Source organism: Aulonocara sp. 'chitande type north' Nkhata Bay, linkage group LG6 (assembly GCF_057382095.1).
Source record: "Aulonocara sp. 'chitande type north' Nkhata Bay isolate Kocher_YH1m ecotype deep benthic linkage group LG6, A_spYH_male_GT1.1, whole genome shotgun sequence".
NCBI classification, from domain to species: Eukaryota; Metazoa; Chordata; class Actinopteri; order Cichliformes; family Cichlidae; genus Aulonocara; species Aulonocara sp. 'chitande type north' Nkhata Bay.
This window is the reverse complement of record NC_141349.1, coordinates 15,514,474-15,535,872: the sequence shown is the minus strand read 5'-3', so window position 1 is coordinate 15,535,872 and position 21,399 is coordinate 15,514,474. Positions and strand designations below refer to the sequence as shown.

Genomic DNA, 21,399 nt, shown 5'->3' with positions numbered 1-21,399 from the left:
TTAGTGAGCAGCTCAGTGATTGGTTATTGATGCAGTTGGCTGACTGAACTAATCATTGGATTTGCCAAGCAAGAGGATGATTGATTAGCCAATAAACCAATTGCTTGGCTGATTTTTTTATTTTATTTTTTTTGCATACATATAAATATATGTTCTGGCAGCTTTAGATTAAACAGGGTTCAATTACACACACTGTCAGATCCTTACTTCAGTTGAGCTGTGATATAAATGTAAAACGTATACCCTTCAATTTATTGGAGACACGGTCACATCACAAGTGCATGGTGACTGAGTTAGGGACATAACAGATGCTCTCCACTCTGCATGTGCATTTGTTTTTACACCAGCGCCACTTTTCTCTCTCTAAATCATATGCAACACCTGAGTGGAGCAAAGCACCAGTAATTTGATACTCAGCTGTTTTCCACAGCGTTATAATGTGCGTAGGTGTGGGTGCGTGCACGCTTGTGTGTTGTTTATCTTCTTGTAAACTAATTCATATCTCGTTACTGTTGAGGAACATTTAAATGTACACATTTTATACAGGGCCGTGCCTTGTAGTGTGATTCAACAGGTGTGTATTACAGTTTTTGCCCGTTGCCTGAACACATTTTGCAAAACTCATTGTGCCAAAACCCTAAACACAAGTAAACATGACACAACACTGGGAAATATACCATTCACATCTGCACCAAATTGAAACTCTACTCTCAAAACCTAAACTCTGCTATCAAAACCTAACATTCCTTTGTCAAAATGTAACTCTGTTGACAAAATGACACATACTTGCATCATATGCAAACACTTACAGAGCAGGAGGAACACACTAGTCTACTTTATATAAAGCACTGCAGTCTTTGATTTCCATTGTTCATTCAGAAGGCATATTTTCAGGAGACACATTTGCAAACAACCAAAAAAGCAAATAGACCTACTCAATATTGTACATTGCAGTACCATGAATTCAGATAAAGCAAAAAAAACCAAAACAAAAAAACCCCCATAATACAGTAATAGAAAAAACACTATACTGTAAACAAAAAATCATGACAATTGTGCATACGTGGGCTCATGGATCCCGCCGTCTGTTGGGGTCTGGCCACAGGACCTCATCAACATCGCAAGCAATGTCTTCTCCCGCTGGGCACCGGGGAAAATATCCTCTTCCATGTCAAAACCATCCATGGATTGCTGTCACCTGAATGTCGCCGCAGGCCTGTTCCATTGCCTGCAGAAGAGGCATGCGGGCATGTAGTTGGCGGTCATATACACGCCATCTCCAAGCCGAAAAAAATTCCTCTATAGGGTTTAAAAATGGTGAGTAAGGGGGCAAGCATACCACTTCAAGTTGACTCTGGTTGGAGAACCAGGCCTGGACCAGAGCAGCCCGATGGAAACTGACATTATCCCATATCACCACAAACCTGGGCTGATCTGGTCTGTTCTGTACAACTATATCATGGAGAGCATCTAGAAATGTGAGTATGTGTTGGCTATTGTATGGACCTAGTATTGCATGATGGTGCAGAAGCCCTCGAAGGCATATGGCGGCACATAATGTGATGTTTCCCCCGCGCTGCCCTGGGACGTGCACAATTGCCCTTTGGCCAATTACATTACGACCCCGTCGTCTTGTTTTGCTCAGGTCGAATCCAGCTTCATCAATGAAAATGTATTCATGAGGCTGTGCAGCTCCATCCATGGCCAAGATTCTCTGAAAAAAAGGGGAACATATCACTGTACTACAGTGCTACACATACAGCACCCTCACCCCATCACACAGGTACCTGTGTAGCTCTCAGAATGGATCCATGTGGTACTGATATGGTACATATTCAGCTGCTACTGGACTTCACCAATACTCTATTGTAAATGTAAGGGACAGTTACACGTACCCGTACATATTCAGCTCGAAGTCCTTTGACCCTGTCACTGTTCCTCTCGAATGGGACTCTGTAGAGCTGCTTCATGGTGATGCTGTGTTTACCCAAGATGCGTCTGATGGTGGTGATGCTCACATGGTCTATGTTGCTGAACACTCGCCTGTCTGCAAGTATTTTCCGTCGTAGCTGGTGGAGACGGATGGCATTGTCTGCCCTCACTAGGTCCACAACAGCAAGTTCCTGCCGTTGTGTGAACAGGCGTTGGCGTCCTCCCCCAGAAGGTCTTCGAGTCATTCTAGAGAAATACAACCACATATTGTCATCGGTTTGCTTATTTTTCTTACAGTACTTCACTGTATATACTGTATCATCCACTGTACAACACTGTACTTCAATATAAGTAATCATGCTATGTTTCACAGAAACTACCACTTTGGCTGCAAAAGGAGCATTAGCACCCTGCAGTACCCTGTACACTTGATATGGTAACTGTAGAACAGTACTATGAAAACCATCTGAGTAGAGTAGAAGGCAGTGAGATGAAGACAGACCTGTTTTCTAGTCGGAATTTTCTTATTACAGATGCCACTGTGAAGCGGCTTAGATGTGGGTGGACTCTCTGCCCAGCTTCCCTCATAGTCAGGCCGTGGTTGATGACATGGTCCACCAAAGTTGCTCTTATATCATCAGAAATATGGGTCCGTGCATGGCCTCTTTGACCTCCTCCTCCTCTTCCTCTTGCTCTCCCTCCATCCATGCTTGCAAAGTTCTTGAATTGGCTAAACTGAGGGCTTTTTGTGGTTGGCTAATTGGTGTTCAGTTTTGCAAGTAAGTGCCTTCAGGTGTATATTTGAGTGGTTGCAATTACCCGATGTGTTTTGTATTTTGGATACATGTGTTTTCCAAATGGCACCCTGAAATTTCATTTTTGAACGAAGTGTCTTATGTATGAAATAGAGTGTAGTATGCAGGACCATGTGTGTTGCATAAAGGAGTAAGTGTGTTGCATAATTGCAACCAGAGTGCAAAGCAGCACTTTTGTTTAAGGTATGGGTACATGTGTTTGGGGTATGGTAACAAAAGCTTCAAGTTGTGTTACTTTAGTCTAAGCATGGGTTTATAGTGTTCAAGCAACGAGCAAAAACTGTAATTGTATTTAATTTAAGCCTCAGAATGTATCCCACCTCTCTGCTCTTTCCAGATCGCACAGTCATTTCTGTGCCTCCAACAGACCAGCGTGTTATCAAAGGAACCACTGCTACTCTCAAGTGTGACGCTACACACGACCCCAGAATCAGTATCAGGTAACTGTTCCTCAGTGTTTACTACTGTGTCTGTAAAGGTTCTCAGTCATCCAGGTCATCGTAGTCAAAGGAGCTTGCAAAGAAAAGCGTCTGGACTTCTTTAAGTTGCTTGAAGACGTTTCACCTCTCATCCGAGAAGCTTCTTCAGTTCTAAGGTCAAATGGTGGAGAGTCCCAGATATAAACCTAGTGGGAGTTTCCCCCCACAGAGGGACAAAAGGACCCCCTGATGATCCTCTAATGGCTCAGGCGATTAGAGGATCATCAGGGGTCCTTTTGTCAGGTTTATATCTGGGACTCTCCACCATTTGACCTTAGAACTGAAGAAGCTTCTCGGATGAGAGGTGAAACGTCTTCAAGCAACTTAAAGACGTCCAGACGCTTTTCTTTGCAATCTCCTTTGACTGTTTACTACTGTATTTTTTTGGGCCATAAAGTGCACCAGATTATAAGGCGCATTAAGCGAATCAAAACAGTCAGATAAGTCAAACTTTACTGAATTCATTCTTCTTGCTGCTCTATTCCATATTAATGACTAACCTGGTATTGTGGATGGATTACCTCAGTTGTTCTCCTGACTGAAGTTTGGTCCATTTACAGCATCCTGCCATGCAGTTGCATCTGTCCCTAATCATCGGAAACCCTCGTGTTAACTTTTATCGAGTGGAAAAAAGTTAATCCTCCAGCTTCCCTGTGCTAATGTTATTCTAACATAGCTGTGTCACTAGCGATCACATAGCAGAACATTGCGGTGATTATATACCAGCTAGTCTAACTTCAGTAGCCCTACAAAGGTCACTGCTGTTTAGTTTTTTTGTCTTCATTTAAGTTGAAAGTGATAGCAAAGCTGTACATTTACATTTTTTCAGAAATCTCTCAGTCAGAACATGCTATATCATGTTTAGGTGGAAACTAGCGAGCTAATTTCCTGCTAACTTCGCAAGGCTCCTGGCTACGGTACCTGTAATGCTCCGACAATCCATCAAGTCAATCCATCAGGCTTCGTAGCTTACTAAAGGTGTACTAAAAAAACGTTCACCGATTTTTGAGCGTCATGTACCACATAAAATCAGTTCGAGGTCAGTAAGCACAACCAGAATTCATACATAAGGCGCACCGGATTATAAACCGCACTGTCGATTTCTGAGAAAATTAAAGGATTTTAAGTGCGCCTTATAGTGCGAAAAAATGACGGTACATACATGAATACCAAGTCTGATTCTCTGCCGTGTTTGACAGTTTTGTAAACTATTGTGTTTGAGTTTTGAAGCACCCAAATTCTTCCTCTGTTGCAGCTATAAATGGGAGCGAAGCGGCATGCCGGTTCTTCCGACCAGTGGGGGGCGCGTGTCTGTACGCCAAGGCCTTCTCACTATTAGCCAGACGTGGTCAGGTGATATCGGGGATTACACCTGCACTGTGACATCACAAGCTGGCAATGACTCCCGCCCCGCACGCCTGGAAGTCATGTGAGTTCAGGGAATAAATTCCTTCTGCAATATTTAACCCTCTTCTGTTTTAGGTCATTGTTTGACTTTTCCACCCTTAAGAATGGCCACAAATTTAGCCATTAACAGCAAAAACCTGCAAGGCCAAGTAAACAGCCTTGGGCTTTTTGAAAAACAGACACTTGGGGGATGCTGAAATGCAATAGGTCTCCTAAAACTTATCATTAGCCTAGAGTAGGATTTTATTTTACTACGATATAAAATACAGACAGTTTTATTTCCACCTAATCTGCACATTAGAGGATAAAGAACAGCGTTATACCACTGAATAAGTAACACTGACTACAACAACTCTACTAAATTGTATAAAACACAAAGGAAGCATAACAAGGCTGCATCCATTTGACTTGCTGGAGTAATCGAAGCATTCTGCAAATGTGCCATCCTTGAAAATCTTTAAACAAATAAAAGGCACTTGTTGGGTTTTTATAACAGATAATGTAAGGTAAACTAATAAAATATACGTGAGCTACAGGCTACGGATTTTCCTCTTTGCAAGCATTGTGTTGAGTTATATTAACAGGCTGCTTGCTTTAGTTTCATGTTTAATACACTGACATGAAAATAGCACTATTCTTCTCTTTTAATTCGAATTGGGTTTCTTTATTAAATTCAGAAGCACATAATAAATATATTTTAACTTACCCTACACCTCAGGATAGTCTGATGATCTTTAATTTTCTGTGATAACTCTATTTGAGTAAACTGTGAATAAATCATTATCTTCTGGCAGCAGCGGTTTCCTTCCTCAGGATTTGACGCAGCAACGATTTTGATGTAACAGTGTCTAAAAACCTGAGGGAGCAGTCTATCCATAGCGAGCAATCTGGTTGATTCAAATTACTGATGAGACTGACAGGACGTACGCCTTATGGTACAGCATTTTACAAAAAAGACTGACTATACAAGGTGCAATTTAGGCGACGCAGCAGATGGGTAATTTGGTACACTGCCAAACATAAAGAAATGATTTTTGTCAACTTGTTTCATGTCTAATAAGACAGTTGCTTGGGTCTAGTAATAGCCGTGTTCAGTGCAGGGTCAGAGCCTCTAAATCAAATACTCTGTACATGCCATTGAAAGTCTAAAGACACTAGTTGTTATTAGATACCCCTAAATGTTATGTTCTTTATACATGCTGCACACTCACTGATAATACATCAGTGAGTGTGCAGCATGTATGGTATGCTGCACAGGTATGTTTGTGTACATACCTGTGCAGACTCCACACATCACTTTGTGTGTCCGGTATGCTCAGATTAAAACATATCACACACACATGCATGCACACACACACACACACACACACACACACACACACATATCAGCGTGTATCCCACGCTCCGACCCACTCAGCCTTATTACAGCCACTAAGAGAACAGGTAGTGGTATTTGTATATTAATAGGCACTTAAATAATACATTTCTAAAAGGCACTTATGATATATTAATATAATTGCCGGGTAGGAAAGAGAATGAACATGAGTCCACATCCTTCTAAATTATAGAGAGACAAGAGGTTATGCATGTCAGACGCAGAGGGAGAGAGCGAATCTGTGTTTATTGCTGTGCAAAAACATACTGGCCTGGATGGGATTTCTATACACCCGTGTTTCTGAGCGTGGTGTATGCGTGCGCAGCTGCGTGTATCCACATGTGTGACTGACATTCTCGTTAGCTCAGTATCAATGGGTCACAGGGGCTAACAGACGCTGGCGGCTGAGGAGACAGACTAATTACCAGCGGGTTATTGGTTCAACTCCCGTAAGACCCATTCATGTGTCTGTGAGTGTGTGTCTGTGCCTATGTGTGTGTTTGTGATTTGTAAGGACGGTGTGAAGGTACTTGCTCTAATGTTCTCTAAGCTCATCCATTAATTAATATGATCGTGTCAGCTCGGAGAAGAAAACATCATTCTCATTTCCCCTTGCTCCCTCCTAGCTTCATTCATTGGTGTCCTTCCTATTTCTTGGTGTGCTCCTCCTCTTCCTCTCACAACATTACAGTATGTCTTATTCCTCTCCCACATCTCCTCTAGTTCCCTTTGTTTCTGTGCTTAAATGTTAAACTGCAAAGTTGCTCATAAGGGAAAAAGGAAGCAAGGCAAATGTTTTCAAACCCTGTTATCTGATGCCCTTAATAGGACCTTGCAGGCTGTCGAAGCAGAGCTCTTGGACAACATATCTTTGAAAGCTATGTTGTCCATAGCTTAGAAATAATTAATAAGCTTATGAATATGAGATACAGCTATTCTATACACAGGGGACTCTCTCTTTTATTATAGTTTCAGTGTAAATATATTTATTTTGTTCTTTTATGTTGTCTCAATATTTCTACCAGCACCTGCAGCTTTCATATGTAGTGATACTAGGATTTGCTGTTCTCTCCTTTTCCTCCTTCAAGCCCACAGTCTACAAAAAGAGTTACGATACGCTAAGATTGGTGTAATCAAATATGTGGATTTCTATGTTGCTTTCATGAAAATACCTGTATTGCTTTCTTTGTTATTAACAGGGCAGGGATGAGAAAATGTGTGGAAAATGTGTTTTTTAATAGATGTGATGAGACGCAGTGATGCAGTGCACGTACAGAGTAAATATATGCAAGGCAGCGCCATATTTAAAAGATTTCACCCACTGGAACTGATCCTGGCTCAGACCCAAGATCTAGCCTGGGTGTCAGTGCTAGCAGTATGGCACCTCACATATTTAATAGAATAACAGAACACAGGAAACCAAATATCTGTCTACTGAACAGTCTGCATATTGTCACAGACGCGTTTATGAGATGCAAATGATACATAAGCAATCAGGACACATTTTGTCAAGATGTGGATATTAAGGAAAAGTGTGACAGTCTGAAAAAAAGCATGTATTCCCTTCTTTGCAAAAGTTAAATAAGTAAATTCAGTCCCCGTCTTGGGTCTTGGTGGCAAATTTGAAGCAGCAATAAATATTTTGGGACCCTAGCTTGCAAGAAAGACCCGAAATAGGAGAAAATTCTATTATGTCCTAGTCAAAAAAATAACCTAATTTTACCAGCAGATCCAAAGTTCAGTATAAAGCTCTTTGAGGCTGTGTCTCATTTGCCTAAGATGTAAAAAATAGTGTAATAAGTGTATAAGCAGTAAGGGTTGGTTCAAATGAGTGTATGGTTAAGCAAAAGAATATAGAGGGGAGGCTTATTTTAGTTGCTTTGATCTGCGTACGGTTGCTGCTTCCTATGGAAGCAGCTTTGCAACCCATTTTCACCCCAGAGCCACCATTCATGCTGTGTCTAACTTAGGCCCTAGTCACATAGGCCTAGAGACTGGATGGTTGCATAAACCTAAAAGATTCATTTCAAATCGCAATACAAGCCACTTCACGGTGCTTTATATTGTAAGGTAAAGACCCTAAAATAATATGGAGATTGTGATTGCCTTAGTCGCTATCAGACCGAGGTGATTGCAGGGATAGGGGCAGGGATAGCTCAGTAGGTAGAGTGGTGGCCCCATGATCGGAAGGTCGGGGGTTCGACTCCACTGCTACCTGCTACCCTGAGGTACCCCTGAGCAAGGTACCGTCCCTACACACTGCTCCCCGGGCGCTGCATTGGTGGCTGCCCACTGCTTCACTGGGTGAATGGGTTAAATGCAGAGGAACTATTTACCTATGGGGACTAACACGCACACTTTACTTTACTTTTGCCTGTAGTTTGCATGTAAGACACTGGCTTGACTGCAGGCAATTGCCATTTACTCTCCCAAGTACGGCAACTGGAAATGGAGACCAGGTTGTTCAACCAGCACATTTTAACTTTGACTTTGAAGGCGAACATGGTGTTTCACAACCACTTAGTAAGTAGTTGGTGAGTGCTGGCAGACACGTCAGCATCTTCCATGCAAACTACTGGCAACTGCAGCAACCTGCTAGCGACCAAAGCAGTTCCATGGAGATATTTGGTTCAGCATTTTTACAACTAATTTCATGCTGGTAACTTCCAGCAACCACTTGGCAATCAGTTGCAGAATGGACTCTTTTCCATAACAACCAGTGGTTTCTAGGAAGTCACTGACCAGTCTCTAGGCCTGTATTGATGAGGCTTTAACATTTGATTTCAAAGTGACTTTTAGCAACCACTTGGAACCGTTTGGGGAATACAGGTTTTTCCCTAGTGTCCAGTGGTTGCTATATGGTCACTGACAAGTCTCTAGGCCTGTGTGACTGAGGGTGTAATCACTTCATATCTGTTACTGTTGACGTGAGCTCTGTTTAACGCTCTGGGTTTGCTGATGTTTCTCCCTCAGGCTTCCCACATATACACGAGGAAAGGTCCCAAAACAGAGCCATACTGTCATATATAAATTACTGCTGAGGGAAATAACAATTTTCCTTGAACTAAAGTGGCTCTGCTTGAAATGGAGTTGCAGGTTTATTTATAGACTGGGAGCAATGGCTTTTTGAAATCTAGCTGGCAATTGCTTGCAGCCAGGAAACAGTCTAGCCAAATGTCTGGATTCACACTGAAGTTATTGTAATTCTGAGGTTCCAAATTTTCATGTTCCTGTGCATTTGTCTTGATACAATAGAGCCAAAATATCAAACAAGCATGGATGCCTCATATGGGCCAAAACCATGAGTTAAGTCTTTGGTTCTGTCTAATGAATGATTTTATAAATACTTCATATTTATAGCTTTCATTGTCTAGTTTAAGCTTGATGTAACCTTGTTAATATTTACAATCAGCTTTATATGTGCAGATACAGTAACTTTACCTTTGCTACCTTTGATAAAGCCTAACTATTTCCTTGTCTTCATTCTTTATGTTAAGTTTAGCCTCAGATTGAATTGATAGACAGATGAAATTGAAACAGTTTCTGATGTTATTTTTTATTTATTTTTTTGTCTGTATATTCAGTGAGCTTCCACATTCTCCTCGCTCCCTGACGGCTCGCCTCAATGATTCGGACTCCCGCTCCGTTCTCCTGTCCTGGCTACGCCCTTTCGACGGGAACTCCCCTCTTCTGTACTACGTGCTGGAGCTCTCAGAGAACAGTATGTATGTGTATGTCCGTCCCTGGGCATACTTTATAGTTCCTGAACGGCGAACATCTGTTCACTCTCTGTCTACCAAGCACTGACGTGCACTCATTTACAAGAGACTGGCATATGGAGAATGGTGTTGCTGCGTAAGCGTACATGCAGATCCACTATAAACAAACTCTTATTTTCCCTGCCTCCTTTAGCCTCTCTCTCCCACTCTCTCGCTCTCTCTCTCTCCCTCTCTCTCTCTCACACCCACTCTCCAGTACAGATGTTGTAACAGCAGGCTGGCTCTCTATCAAATTATAGAGAGATAGGGAAGAGGTGTTGAGGAATAGACTGACAGGAGAAACAAAGTGGAGGGAGATTGGCTGTTGAGCCGCTCACTCCTGATGTAGGCTAAGGGGATCGGGCAGTGAATGTAACATAGACAGCCAAGCACTTGGCACATGACTCTAAAAGCTGAACTGATCCTTATTCTGATCATTTTTGTAGCGGCACCGCCAATGTGACTTAAAGCTTTGTGCTGTCACCATTAACCAGCTGCTCTGCTGCATCTATAAAAACAGAAGCATTGCCATGGGAGCGGAGAAGAAAAGTTTGGAAAATAAGAGGGAGCGATAAAGAGAAAGATGAGGAATGGAGAGAACCTGAACGTCTGGTCGAGTTTAGTGACGGATGAATCCAGACAGTGAGGAATGGATTAGAGTTTTCTGCACACTGATTATCCACTCTCTCTGTTATATATTAGATTTTTTTGTTGTTGTTGTATTGTAGTAAATGGGCCACTGTAACTACAATGTGTTTTCATGTCAGACAATGGCTCTAATACCCTGGGCGTGCTTAAAATGGCACATGCACGCTATCAGTCTCGCTTGCACAGATACATGTGGCTGGGGTGATAATAGAGATAATAGTGCATCTGTCTGTGGTATCTTCAGCAGGAAGACTGAGAGATAAGCTGGCAACAATATGAAGCAGCATCTGCGCTTTTTTATTAATCCTTCTCTTCCTTTCCTTCTTGTTGCATCATATGCTACTTCTCTCCTTTATAATTCTCTCCAGCTTACCCCCTGTTTCCTTTACTTTGCCTCTTATCTGTTTCTCCCCTCTTTCCATTTGATTTATAGCTCCTGAGTGTCCCTGTGTCTCTGTTTGTCCTGCCTGTGCCAGATATTATCGGCCTTTAATCTCTGTGTCTTGTCTCTAGACTCGCCATGGAAGGTCTACCTATCAGAGGTTGATCCTGCAGTGACCAAGGTATCAGTGGGCGGGCTTACACCTGCCAGAACCTACCAGTTTAGACTCTGTGCTGTCAATCAAGTGGGCAGGGGTCAGTACAGCGCCGAGACGCAGAGGTAAGAGCGACTAATGTACATTTAGAGACGGAGCGAGGTGTCCGAGTAACACACTTACTACTCCCGGCTTTATTAAACATGCGTTACATACGTTGTGACCCCAAACAAGTATTTCACCGATGTTTTCTAAAAAGCACAAGACCATTTTTTGTGCAGAACATGCAATTATTTGTGTAAAAAAATATCATTTCATGTCTGTGTAATAGACACTGATCACGCTACTTTACAAAAGCTGAGAATGAATAAAATGCAACCTTTCAAAAGACATAGTGCCTGCATCCCCACGGTCTAGTTTGTGTATCTAAGAATTTGTGAGTTACATTGTGGGGGAACATGAGTGGGAACATGGGACTCGAAATGAGGATGAAACAGGGATAACAAGGCGTGGATGAAGAGAGCATCCCTTTTTGTTTAGAATCCATTTTCTTTGCAATGAGCAATTTATATTCATCACATTCATGCTGTAGATATCCAAGTTTGTGTGTGGTTGTGTGTGTGTTTGTGTGTCTTCATCACTTTCTATTGCACATATTGAACTAAGGGGTAAAATGATTAAATAAGCTGCTATTTGTATGTGTGTGCATGAAAGGTGTGATTTAGAATGAAAAACAAATAGAGGGCTGCGCAGATTTATGGTGTTTGCTTGTGCACGCATGTGTGTGTCTGTGTGTGTTTGCATGTTTATCCCAAGGGAAAACGCTAATGGGGGTAATTATGATGCCTTAGCACTGGTGCACTGTATACAGTGAAACAGGGTTAGTGGAGGTGTGGCAGGCCTCTTAAGGATTTTGCCTCTAACTGCGCAGATATACCAAGTCTCTAAGTCATGCACATAATACAACAGATGCAATGCTGCATTATGAAGTAGGCAAACACATACGCATGCAAACATGGTTTTGTCTTACTGAAGAGACTGACCACAGACAGATGCCAGTTGTTGTTCTGCCAAATACACTCGGCAGTCACAGCAGCTATGAGCGCTGCCATCGCACATCCACAAACCTCAGACAAGTCTGCTTTCACTTTGCCTCTTTTCAGCTCGATGTTCTTCTCTTATCTCTGCTCCTCTTCCAATCTTTTCTTCCTGTGGTTTCCTTTTTTTCAAACTCTTGCTCAGTAAATTCTCCTGTTGTGCTTGTTTGTCATTACTCGTCTTCTTCCTGTTTCTCTCTTCCTTCTTTTCTCCTTTCTGCTTCCTAGTCTTTAGTCCAGAGTTGGTTGTTAGAGGGTCCGGTCAATAGATTGGAGTCTCCCTAAGTGAAATTCTGGCATTAAGACAAGTTATCTCTGCTCAGTGTATCAGAGCAGATGGCTGCATCTCGTCCTCGTTGTTCATCTCATACGTACACACACACTTTCCTTTTCATCTGCTTGACTCACTGGTTCACTGGGATAAGACGCACACAGTCAGAGATGCCAAGGTGTGTGATGAACATAACACACAGTTAGGCATAGCACAATGTCCTGCAGGAGCACTGAGCACCCAAGCAGAAGCATGACAAAGAGCAGTAATGTGGACAGAGTGAGCGATAAAGATCGGGGAAAGAAATCGCTCGTAATATCGATGACAGAAAAGCCCTAATTAAAATTTGAACTTCAAGCTGCTTCTGCTGTCTCTCATTTTGTTTGCGTCTTTTTGATTACAGTCCTTATCAGAACAGCATCAAGTCGTAAATATTTTTTGTTTCTTTCTCTCAGTCTTGCCTCGTCATTACATTGCTTTTCTTTTCTTTTAAATTTCCCTTATCAAGAGTACTGTAGCGACGGGGTGTAGTGTGAGAGAAACTAAAAGTATAGGAATGAAGCTGATCAAAGCTGAAAAACATTACCTCTGAATGAAAAATACTCTTGAAGATTCCTAATTATGCAATCTGGAGTGTAACACATGCGCAGACTTATTCATGCATGACCTGCACTCACATCATTACCATCTTTAAAGAGGAAGCATTAGCAGAGGAAAGACAGATTATACATAAATGCCTGGAACTCCAGGCATCATCAGCACTTTAAAGCATCTTATTTCAGTTCATTTTGCCTTCACTCCTTTTTTTTAGTCAGAACCAAAAGACATCAGACTTGGGTGTGTGATAAAATGCTTTCCTCTGTCCCATTCTTGTTTGTCACGCATACGGATTATGCTTTTGGAGCTTCAGGAAGAAATGAAGACATATAGATCGACATTTTAACTTATTATATGGAAGACAGCAGAAATGGTTCAGGCTTTTTCTTCAGGCAAATCTATGTAACAGGAAAATGTAACAGGAATGCACTAAAGGCTGAAGAAGGTTTAACGTGGGCTGGTAACAGTGATCTCAGTTTAATGTGGTTGATATCTGATTTCAATCAGCCTCAACTCCTTAACAATTGGTGCACTTTTATCACTATTTCTTCTCATAGTTTGCAAGACTGTTGTTGTGACCATTCTTAGACATGTGCTTGCAAACATCTTTCCAGAAACAGGTAAAAAACAAAATCCAGGTTAAATCTGAATTGAAATACCTTAAAATAACAAATGTCCTGTCATATACCCTTTTAAAAAAATCCCAAATAGCAAAGTAAAGTGTAACATCAGAGGCTAATTGAATATGCAAGATCAATATGGTAGATGTGAAAAAAACGCTGTATTATATATAAATTCTAACAGCCAGTGCAAGGTGAATAGAAACTGAGGCACAGTAGGAGATAAAGTTCTTTGGTTTTATCTAAGAGAACTGCTTTAGTATTTGGATGTCTGTCTTGAACTTCATTGCTGCTGTGGCCTTCAGATGGTGTGAGTTTTGTGACTGCTAACAAGAGGTTAAAATGAAAAAGTGAGGACCACAAAGTGCTAAAAGCAGCTATTAACAGTTACAGGAGTATTTGATGTTTTATGCTTTCATTTCTTTATCTTCAGCTTGACCTTCAGATATATTTATAATATTTTTCCCCCATGATTGATGTTAGACACACACTTTAGACATTACGGACTCTATCATGCTGGCTTTGACCATCATTTTGCACCTAAAACTATCCTAGTAGGTAATGATAGTTCATGAGCATCTGCAAAGTAATGAGGCTGAACTGCTCAGTATGACATGTCACATAACTTAGGGTTGCACGAAAAAGTAATTAATGATTAAGTAATGAGCAATGAATGAGGAGTTAGTAGTCTGTACCACTTAGCGGCTGGATCAGAGTCAATCAGGAGGAGCCACTCATGGAGAAAATCTTTTCCTCGCTGTCACAGAGCTAAATTATGAACTAATTATTCATTAATAAAGTGTCTCCTCTGTTCACTGGTGTTTTATCATAATGTTCTAAACTGTACATTCTTCAGTTCGGAATTACGGGAGAATTGCTCGTTAATATTCCTTTAATTATCAAATCATTAGTGAATCGTTTCTCAGAACTACTCCGCGTGTTTATGTGTTTCTGCAACTTTCACTTCTGGCCTGGCCTGAATATTTGTTTACAAGAACCTGAGGCTAGAACGCTTTTTAGCATCACAGGGCGACAAATCCATAAAACTCTTTCAGCATATTCTAATTAAAGCCATCTGGGAGGGAGTCGGACTCTCGCACGTCCTCTGGGCCCCTCTGTTTTCAGGCTTCAAGAGAATCCAGCCCGTGATGAGAAACTTTGGCCAGCGGCGTTTTTTTAGTTAGTTGAGCACAAAGTGAGGATGAGCGCTAACGTTAAAGCGGCGTATGACTGAATGCTGTCACTAACTGCCTGAAGAAGGCAGTGTTAAATAATCCTTTGGCTTTTGATCCAGTCAGTAGTCTACCTCCCCACATCCTGTTGTCTTTTTAATATTCTTGCATATATTTTTTAAAACAGTTTGTCTTTTAAGGTCTGCTCTGCACCATTGAAAGAGCATCTGCTGCCACATTAGATTTATTTTGAAGCATTATTGCTGGTATAGAGTAAAAATGGTGCCATTGATCAGAACATAATATGAAATGACAAGCATAAAACACATATGCAGTAGCAAATGTGAGCCGTAGCTGGCGTTGATTCATTGTGAGAATACGCAGAAGTATCTCTGTTTCCCTGACTGAGTCTCTTTAGTGCATCACCCTTCGCCATTTTTAACCTCCAGCAATGCAGCACAACATTTAAAGGAGACAAGATTTAAAGTGTCAAACAAGACAAAAATAAGCTAATCTATTCAGCAGCTTTGCACCCAGTCGTGTGATACCTGGTTTCTCTCTTTGGATTTCCGCTGCTCTCTGTTTAATAGCACTCCTTTTCACTCCTGGCCGATCAAGTTGGAATGGGGCCACGCTCAACATCCCAGTAACACCATTAAATTTAAGCGCGAGCATGTATTTAAAGAGAAAGCCAGCAGGCATTAAACTGTGGAGAATGACACAGATAGAAACTTTTCCTAATTCCCACTGCAAAGGGACTCTCAAAATGCCCCCCGTCACTCTCTCTCCTCCTCCTCCTCCACTCACACATTTCCTCCAGAAGATGTCCCCCCCCCACACACACACACACACACACACACACTTTTTTCATAGCGATGAGGGACACGGAAACTGTGTCACACTGTGTTAAGTTTGGGATTTCATTTGTTCACTTGCAGCGCATATATGCATGAGTGTTTCATAGATGTGTTGTTGTGCACGAGCGCGTTGGATGGGGGTAACAAACAGTAATGTATACTGCATTTAATCTCCTGTGTGAGGTTGATGTCCTCACGATGAACCCACTCCGTGAAATATTTACTTTTAATGGCTGGACGGGAATTAAGGCAGTTCACGGGAAGTTTCTGCCATCGAGGGAAAGTGTGTCAGTGTGCGTTTGTGTGTTTTATCTGCAATCAAACAGTGATTGAGTGGCTCTGTTCAGTACAGTACGGGTGTGCGGCTTGTTTGTATAGCGTGAGTTCATGGATGTGTATTAATGTGCACCATCAATTTCAGTCAAAAGCTGTGGCGTAGTTGTGGATTATATATATTCTCCATTTCCAGACAGCTACCCTAATGCCCATCTCATTCACACAAGGCCCATTAGCCTATAAGTGTGTGTGTGTGTGTGTGTGTGTGTGTGTGTGTGTGTGTGTGTGTGTGTGTGTGTGTGTGTGTGTGTGTGTGAAGGTGTATGTCCCTACAGCACCTGGTGTCTGACAGTGCCTAACCTAATGGAAGTAAAGCACAGCTGTAAAACCACTGGCCTGTGCTATATATCCGCCTGTGCAAGTCTCTAGCTAACAGCTTTCACACCCCTGCTTTCACACAAACACACACGCTTATAGATGTGAACACACATTTATCGACGCATACTGATTCACAGACACACAAATACAGACAGCCATACCACAGCTAATGGTTTGATAGCTTATAGAGAATCATTCAGAGTGAGTTTGTGGGGCACGGAGGGGAAAGGGAGGAAGGGGGAGGCTGGAGGGGGATGGTAATGTAAATCTCCAGACATAATCCACGGAAGGGGAAAAGACCATCGGATGTAGCAGTCTGTCTTAAGCTGGGAGAAATTTGTTTGGAGTGTTTGTATGTGCGTGTGTGAACACATATGGCTCTGATTATGTTTGCTGAGCTGCTTACTGTAAAGCCAGAGGCTGACCAGCTCAGCCCTGTGTGCTTTACTAGCCGCGAGAGAGCCGGGAGCTTTAATCACGGGGGTGGGGTGGGGGTGATTGGAGAGTAGAAGAGGGAAGGAGATGAGTAAAAGATAGAAGTACAGAATAATTGAGGCCAAAGGACATGATGGATGAAAGGTGAGAGTTTGCAGATGGGAAGAAAAAAACAGAGAAGTAGTTCAAAATGTCAAAGTAAAGATGGGAAAAAGGTTTGGAGAGACAGAAGAGGGCAAAGGGAGAGCGGGATCACAGTGGCTCGCTGGAAATAAAAAGACAAGCTCTTTGCTCATTCTCTAGTAATAGTGATTTAAGTATCTTTTGCTGTCACACTGTGTAGCTCGTCTGCTCGGGGGATTGTGGTTGGGTTGAGGGTGAAATAGACGCTATCCAGACAAGAGCGTTTGAATACAAATTCAACTAAAGTAGGAAGATCTGAAAGTTAAAATGAGAGGAATAAAACAGAATATAAACAACCGGACTGCAAGACGCAGGCAGAAAATGCATGTTTGTTTCTTTAAGTTGCCCAACAAAAACAAAACAAAAAACACGACAGCAACTCAACTTGTACGGAGTTCATGAAAACTGTGTTTTAAGCACTCAATCTCAGCTCAATCATTCCCAGGAGAAATCCTCTGGTGCGCTGGAAGTGATGCGTTAAGCGTTCCCAGCAGCAGCAGCAGCAGCGCTGGCTGTTTTTAAATGAACAATATAGCAAGAGATGAAAAACAAATGTATTAAAGGAAATTGGAAGATACACCAGGAGACAAGCAATGAGAAAGCTGAGTGCAGAATTCAATAAGAATTCATCAGAGCTGCTTAAACTGCGAGATGATTTTCTGGAATAAGTTGCAGCTCCGTCCCGTGTATCTCCACTGACAAACACCGTCACTGATTTGGAGGCACACTGACCCCCTCGACTATAAAAGATGAAGATATTTAGGAAACAGTGTTGCTAAAAAAAATTTTTATTAGCCTGCTCGCCTAATAAAGTGTTCCTCTGCAGACGGTATGATAAGTGATTGCTTGGACGCCCCGTGATAACGATAAACGCTGCGCCTACACTTCTACGGCGACACTGATATTCTCATTACGCGATGTCTAATAAACTCGATTCATAATAATTTTTCTGTGTCCCTCTCTCTCTTTCTCTCTGTCTGTGTGCGTTAGGCTCATGCTAAGAGAGGAGGCACCCAGCGCTCCTCCGAAAAATATTGTGGCCAGTGGGCGCACAAACCAGTCCATAATGGTCCAGTGGCAGCCTCCACCAGAGCCCCAGCTTAATGGCGTCCTCAGAGGATATGTACTCAGGTAAACACACACAGAAACATGCGCGTGTTTGGGTGTTGTTGTGCTGTGTAGGGATAGTGAAAGTAACAGAAAGAACTGGTACACTGCACATGTGACTTAGCGAGTGGGCCCGTACATTTGTTCCCTTCTTGGGTGCAGCAGAAAGTGTCACTGGGATTTCTGCAAAACTTGGTGGTCCTGTGAGTTTGGTGCAGTTTGTGCATGAACTGCCGACTCGTTACGGCTCCTCTCTGTCAGAACTTGCATTATTTGTGCTGCTAAATAATCCTTGTTTCCTACCAGCTTCATTTAAAAGAAAATAAACTTTGTAAAAGCACAGATTTTAGGGATTCTCTGTACTTTTTACTTGCATTTTATACTCCTGGAGATTTTAGTGAAAATTTGCACACAATGATCGCTTAATGAGTCATCAACAAAACTGTGCTCAAGGTCAAGGTCACATTCGTCGTTGTACAGAACATAATTGTAGTCCGGATGAGCTGCTGCGTCACAAACATTCTGGTTACATTGTGTTCTAGATGAGGCCTGGTGGTTGCTGTAGTATAAGGTCATAAAAATGTAAAGTTTTTTCATAGCATGTTCATGATTGACTGTTTTTGCTTATTCACAATACGACAGCTCTCTTTTGCCCAAATAATGGCTGCTTCATGTTTCTTACTGATAATAAGCAAAATAATGCTGAACAAGTTGAATAGCTTATATATAAACCCCAGAAAATTCTTTGCTAAACTTTTGTTCAGCTAGTTTCACCTTAACATTGAGGATTTTCTAAGTGGTATTCAGCGCAGAGCCAAATGGGTGGAACTTGACCTCATCCAGCTCCATCCTTCTGTACCTACACGCACCACCGTCCTCATTAATGCAAGTCTGGACCTACTCAGGCTCCACTCACTGGCTATTAGCATTAATGCAAGCCCTTTGTCACACAGTACTTTAACCTAATGGAGAAAAGCTGTTGACATATTAAGGTCGGTCACTTCCATGGGACTGTAGACGCTGGCATGGCTAAGGTGACTTTTTTTTGTAGTATTTTTCACAATACCACCAAATTGCACCCTGCTGAACACACTCTGTGAGCATGTTTGGCTCATAGGAGAGTTTAGAGCTCTGTGCCTGAAAGCTTTGGGTGAAGTCAGGTGAAGTGAGAAAGTCAGGTTATTCTGCAGCTTTCAATTTCACTTGGAGCTGGACAAAATCAGTCAGGTACCTCTATTCTATTAGATTTCTGCCACTAGTTAATCATTAGTGATACTTGTAGTTTTATAGTGTGTTGTGCTTAAGTCAAGAACTAATACCTATTCCTTTCTGTCATTGTTTGTTTGTGTGAGTGTGTCTGATAGACAGACACAGGAGAGCTGTCCCTACAGACACACCTGCCGCCCTTTAGTCCTCCATCCCTCCTTTTTGATGTTTACCCAAAGTGTGATACAAAGTGTGTGTAATCAAGCCGTCATCAGCTGCCTAAAACAAATTTGCATGTAATTGCAGTAGAAGTTATCTAGTCTTTATCCTCCTTCACTGTGTTATCTGCATCCACTTCAGAAAATCAGTAGAAAATGGAATCGCACACGTACGTTCCCACTATATCATTTCCACTTTATAGGACAGAGCTCCCACCTCCTTCCCTCCCATTTGGATCTCCTTCCTCCTTGTTGTGTCAGCTGGCAGATCCTCACTCTCTTTCTCCTTGTTTCCAACATCATTCCCTCCTCCTCCTTCTCCTCCTCCTTCTCTCCCAGTGTGAGTGTCATTGTATCAGGTGGAGAGAGAGGGTCTATCTCCTCTCCACTGCAAAGATCCCCCGTCGGCCTCCAGCGCCCCCTCACTTTGTGTCTGTGTATTTGTGTATATGAGCATGTTACGTGTGTGTATACAGCATGTATTTGTGACAGAGCGCTGACTCAGCCGGTGAATCGTAGGAATATCCTGTTACAGTGAATAGGCTTCATATTAAAACGCTGACATGGGGATTATTACTCCATTCAGCTCCATCAGATATGTACAGTACCAAAGTGGTATTACACCTCCCTGTCTGGTTGGGTCATATATCCTTTTAAGTGGACGTTTATATCACATATACTAAAGCAAAGGCCTTGGAGGTGCACTAGTCAGGGATGTCTACCCAACATTGGAGATTTTTCATCTTTAAGAAGCTGTAGAAGGACCAGAGATGGGCAGTAACGCGTTACTTGTAACGCGTTACTGTAATCTGATTACTTTTTTCAAGTAACGAGTAAAGTAAGGGATTACTATTGCAAAATCGGTAATTAGATTACCGTTACTTTCCCGTAGGAACGCTGCGTTACTGCGTTACTAAAACCGTGATTTTTTTGCGAGAATGTCTCATGACAGTGACGTAAGCAAGTGCGACGTTGGTGACAGCAGCTGTGTGCAGATCAACAATGGATAATATATCGAGTGCGGGAGAGAGTATGAGCGTGCAGCGTTTAAAGCTTGGAAGTACTGACCTTACTTTGAGTTTGATTCCATAAAAAGTGACAAAAACATTAGCGTCCATCGTGCGTGGGAAGAAAACTTCTTTTTACAGCGAAAAAAACCCCTAAACTTCCGAGCAAGCACCGAGTACCTACGACGTGATGGGAAACTCACAGAGACACTCGCGCGGATTCTTCAACTGACCGCAGCACACCTGCACCAGGGTAACCCTCCGCCTACCCTGCTCCTGCTTTACAGGTGAAAATAGAGCAAAAGGACCGCTGAGTCTTTGACTTTATTTATTTTCTGCTGTGTTTTACTTGCATCTGTTTGAAAGAGTGAGTGAAAACACAAAAAATATTTTATTTTATGTGCTGGAATGTGTAGAAAATAGGTTTAAATGTTAAACTAATTTATTCAAGTCAGAGAATGTTGCATATAATTAAATGTTTTGCTTGATGCATAAAGTTAAAAGATTAAAACTGATAAAACAAGTTTTAAAAAGAGACTTTTCCATTTGATTACATTTTGTATGATGGATTATGTAGAAAAAGTAGAATTGGGCTGAAAGATCTATCACTTTATCACCTCTTCAGGTTGTAAATCGTGTTTTTAAAAAGTAACTAAGTAACTAAGTAACTAAGTAATTAATTACTTTTGAAAATAAGTAATCAGTAAAGTAACGGGATTACTTTTTTGGGGGAGTAATCAGTAATTAGTTACTGATTACTTTTTTCAAGTAACTTGACCAACACTGAGAAGGACTTCACATTAACAGAAAATTGTTAATCATAGTTTAAGTTTAAATGTACACTAAATAGCTTATTTCCATTTATTTGAACATGCGTATCAGAAAGTCCAGTATTAGAGATGGAAAATAACCAGTTACCCCATGATACATGTTACAGTATCCCACTACTTAAATCATGATACAACATTATTGAAATTTGAACATGTATTGCACATAATAATAATCAGTTTTCCAACTGCAAATAA

General features: G+C 41.7%; 2 protein-coding genes across 5 annotated transcripts in view; one reads left to right on the top strand and one right to left on the bottom strand.

The window, feature by feature from the left end:
- Positions 1-21,399, top strand: part of LOC147327522 (protein sidekick-1-like) — a 287,609-nt gene that overhangs the window by 199,331 nt on the left and 66,879 nt on the right. For all 3 annotated transcript variants that reach the window (XM_086295202.1, XM_086295201.1, XM_086295203.1), the window contains 5 exons: positions 3,085-3,187; positions 4,482-4,655; positions 9,593-9,729; positions 10,928-11,075; positions 17,827-17,967. In XM_086295202.1, the coding sequence (XP_086151328.1) occupies positions 3,085-3,187; positions 4,482-4,655; positions 9,593-9,729; positions 10,928-11,075; positions 17,827-17,967 (703 nt within the window). The remainder of the gene's footprint in view (positions 1-3,084; positions 3,188-4,481; positions 4,656-9,592; positions 9,730-10,927; positions 11,076-17,826; positions 17,968-21,399) is intronic.
- LOC147327524 (uncharacterized) lies at positions 627-20,533 on the bottom strand. 2 transcript variants are annotated; one of them, XM_086295205.1, is made up of 3 exons: positions 20,436-20,533; positions 1,896-2,178; positions 627-1,714 (listed from the first exon to the last, which is right to left on the bottom strand). In XM_086295205.1, the coding sequence occupies exons 1-3, from the start codon at positions 20,483-20,485 to the stop codon at positions 1,172-1,174; spliced, it is 876 nt and encodes a 291-aa protein (XP_086151331.1). In that variant the 5' UTR covers positions 20,486-20,533; the 3' UTR covers positions 627-1,171. The 2 variants fall into 2 exon arrangements, with proteins under 2 accessions (XP_086151331.1, XP_086151330.1); XM_086295204.1 differs by lacking the exon at positions 20,436-20,533 and adding an exon at positions 2,435-3,031.

Bases quoted from the DNA above. Each gene is read 5' to 3' on its own strand.
- LOC147327524 (XM_086295204.1), bottom strand. From the start codon at position 2,640: ATGGATGGAGGGAGAGCAAGAGGAAGAGGAGGAGGAGGTCAAAGAGGC. The intron at 2,179-2,434 runs GTCTGTCTTCAT...GTATTTCTCTAG, and splicing joins AAATTCCGACTAGAAAACAG to AATGACTCGAAGACCTTCTG. The intron at 1,715-1,895 runs GTACGTGTAACT...CCTTTTTTTCAG, and splicing joins TTCGAGCTGAATATGTACGG to AGAATCTTGGCCATGGATGG.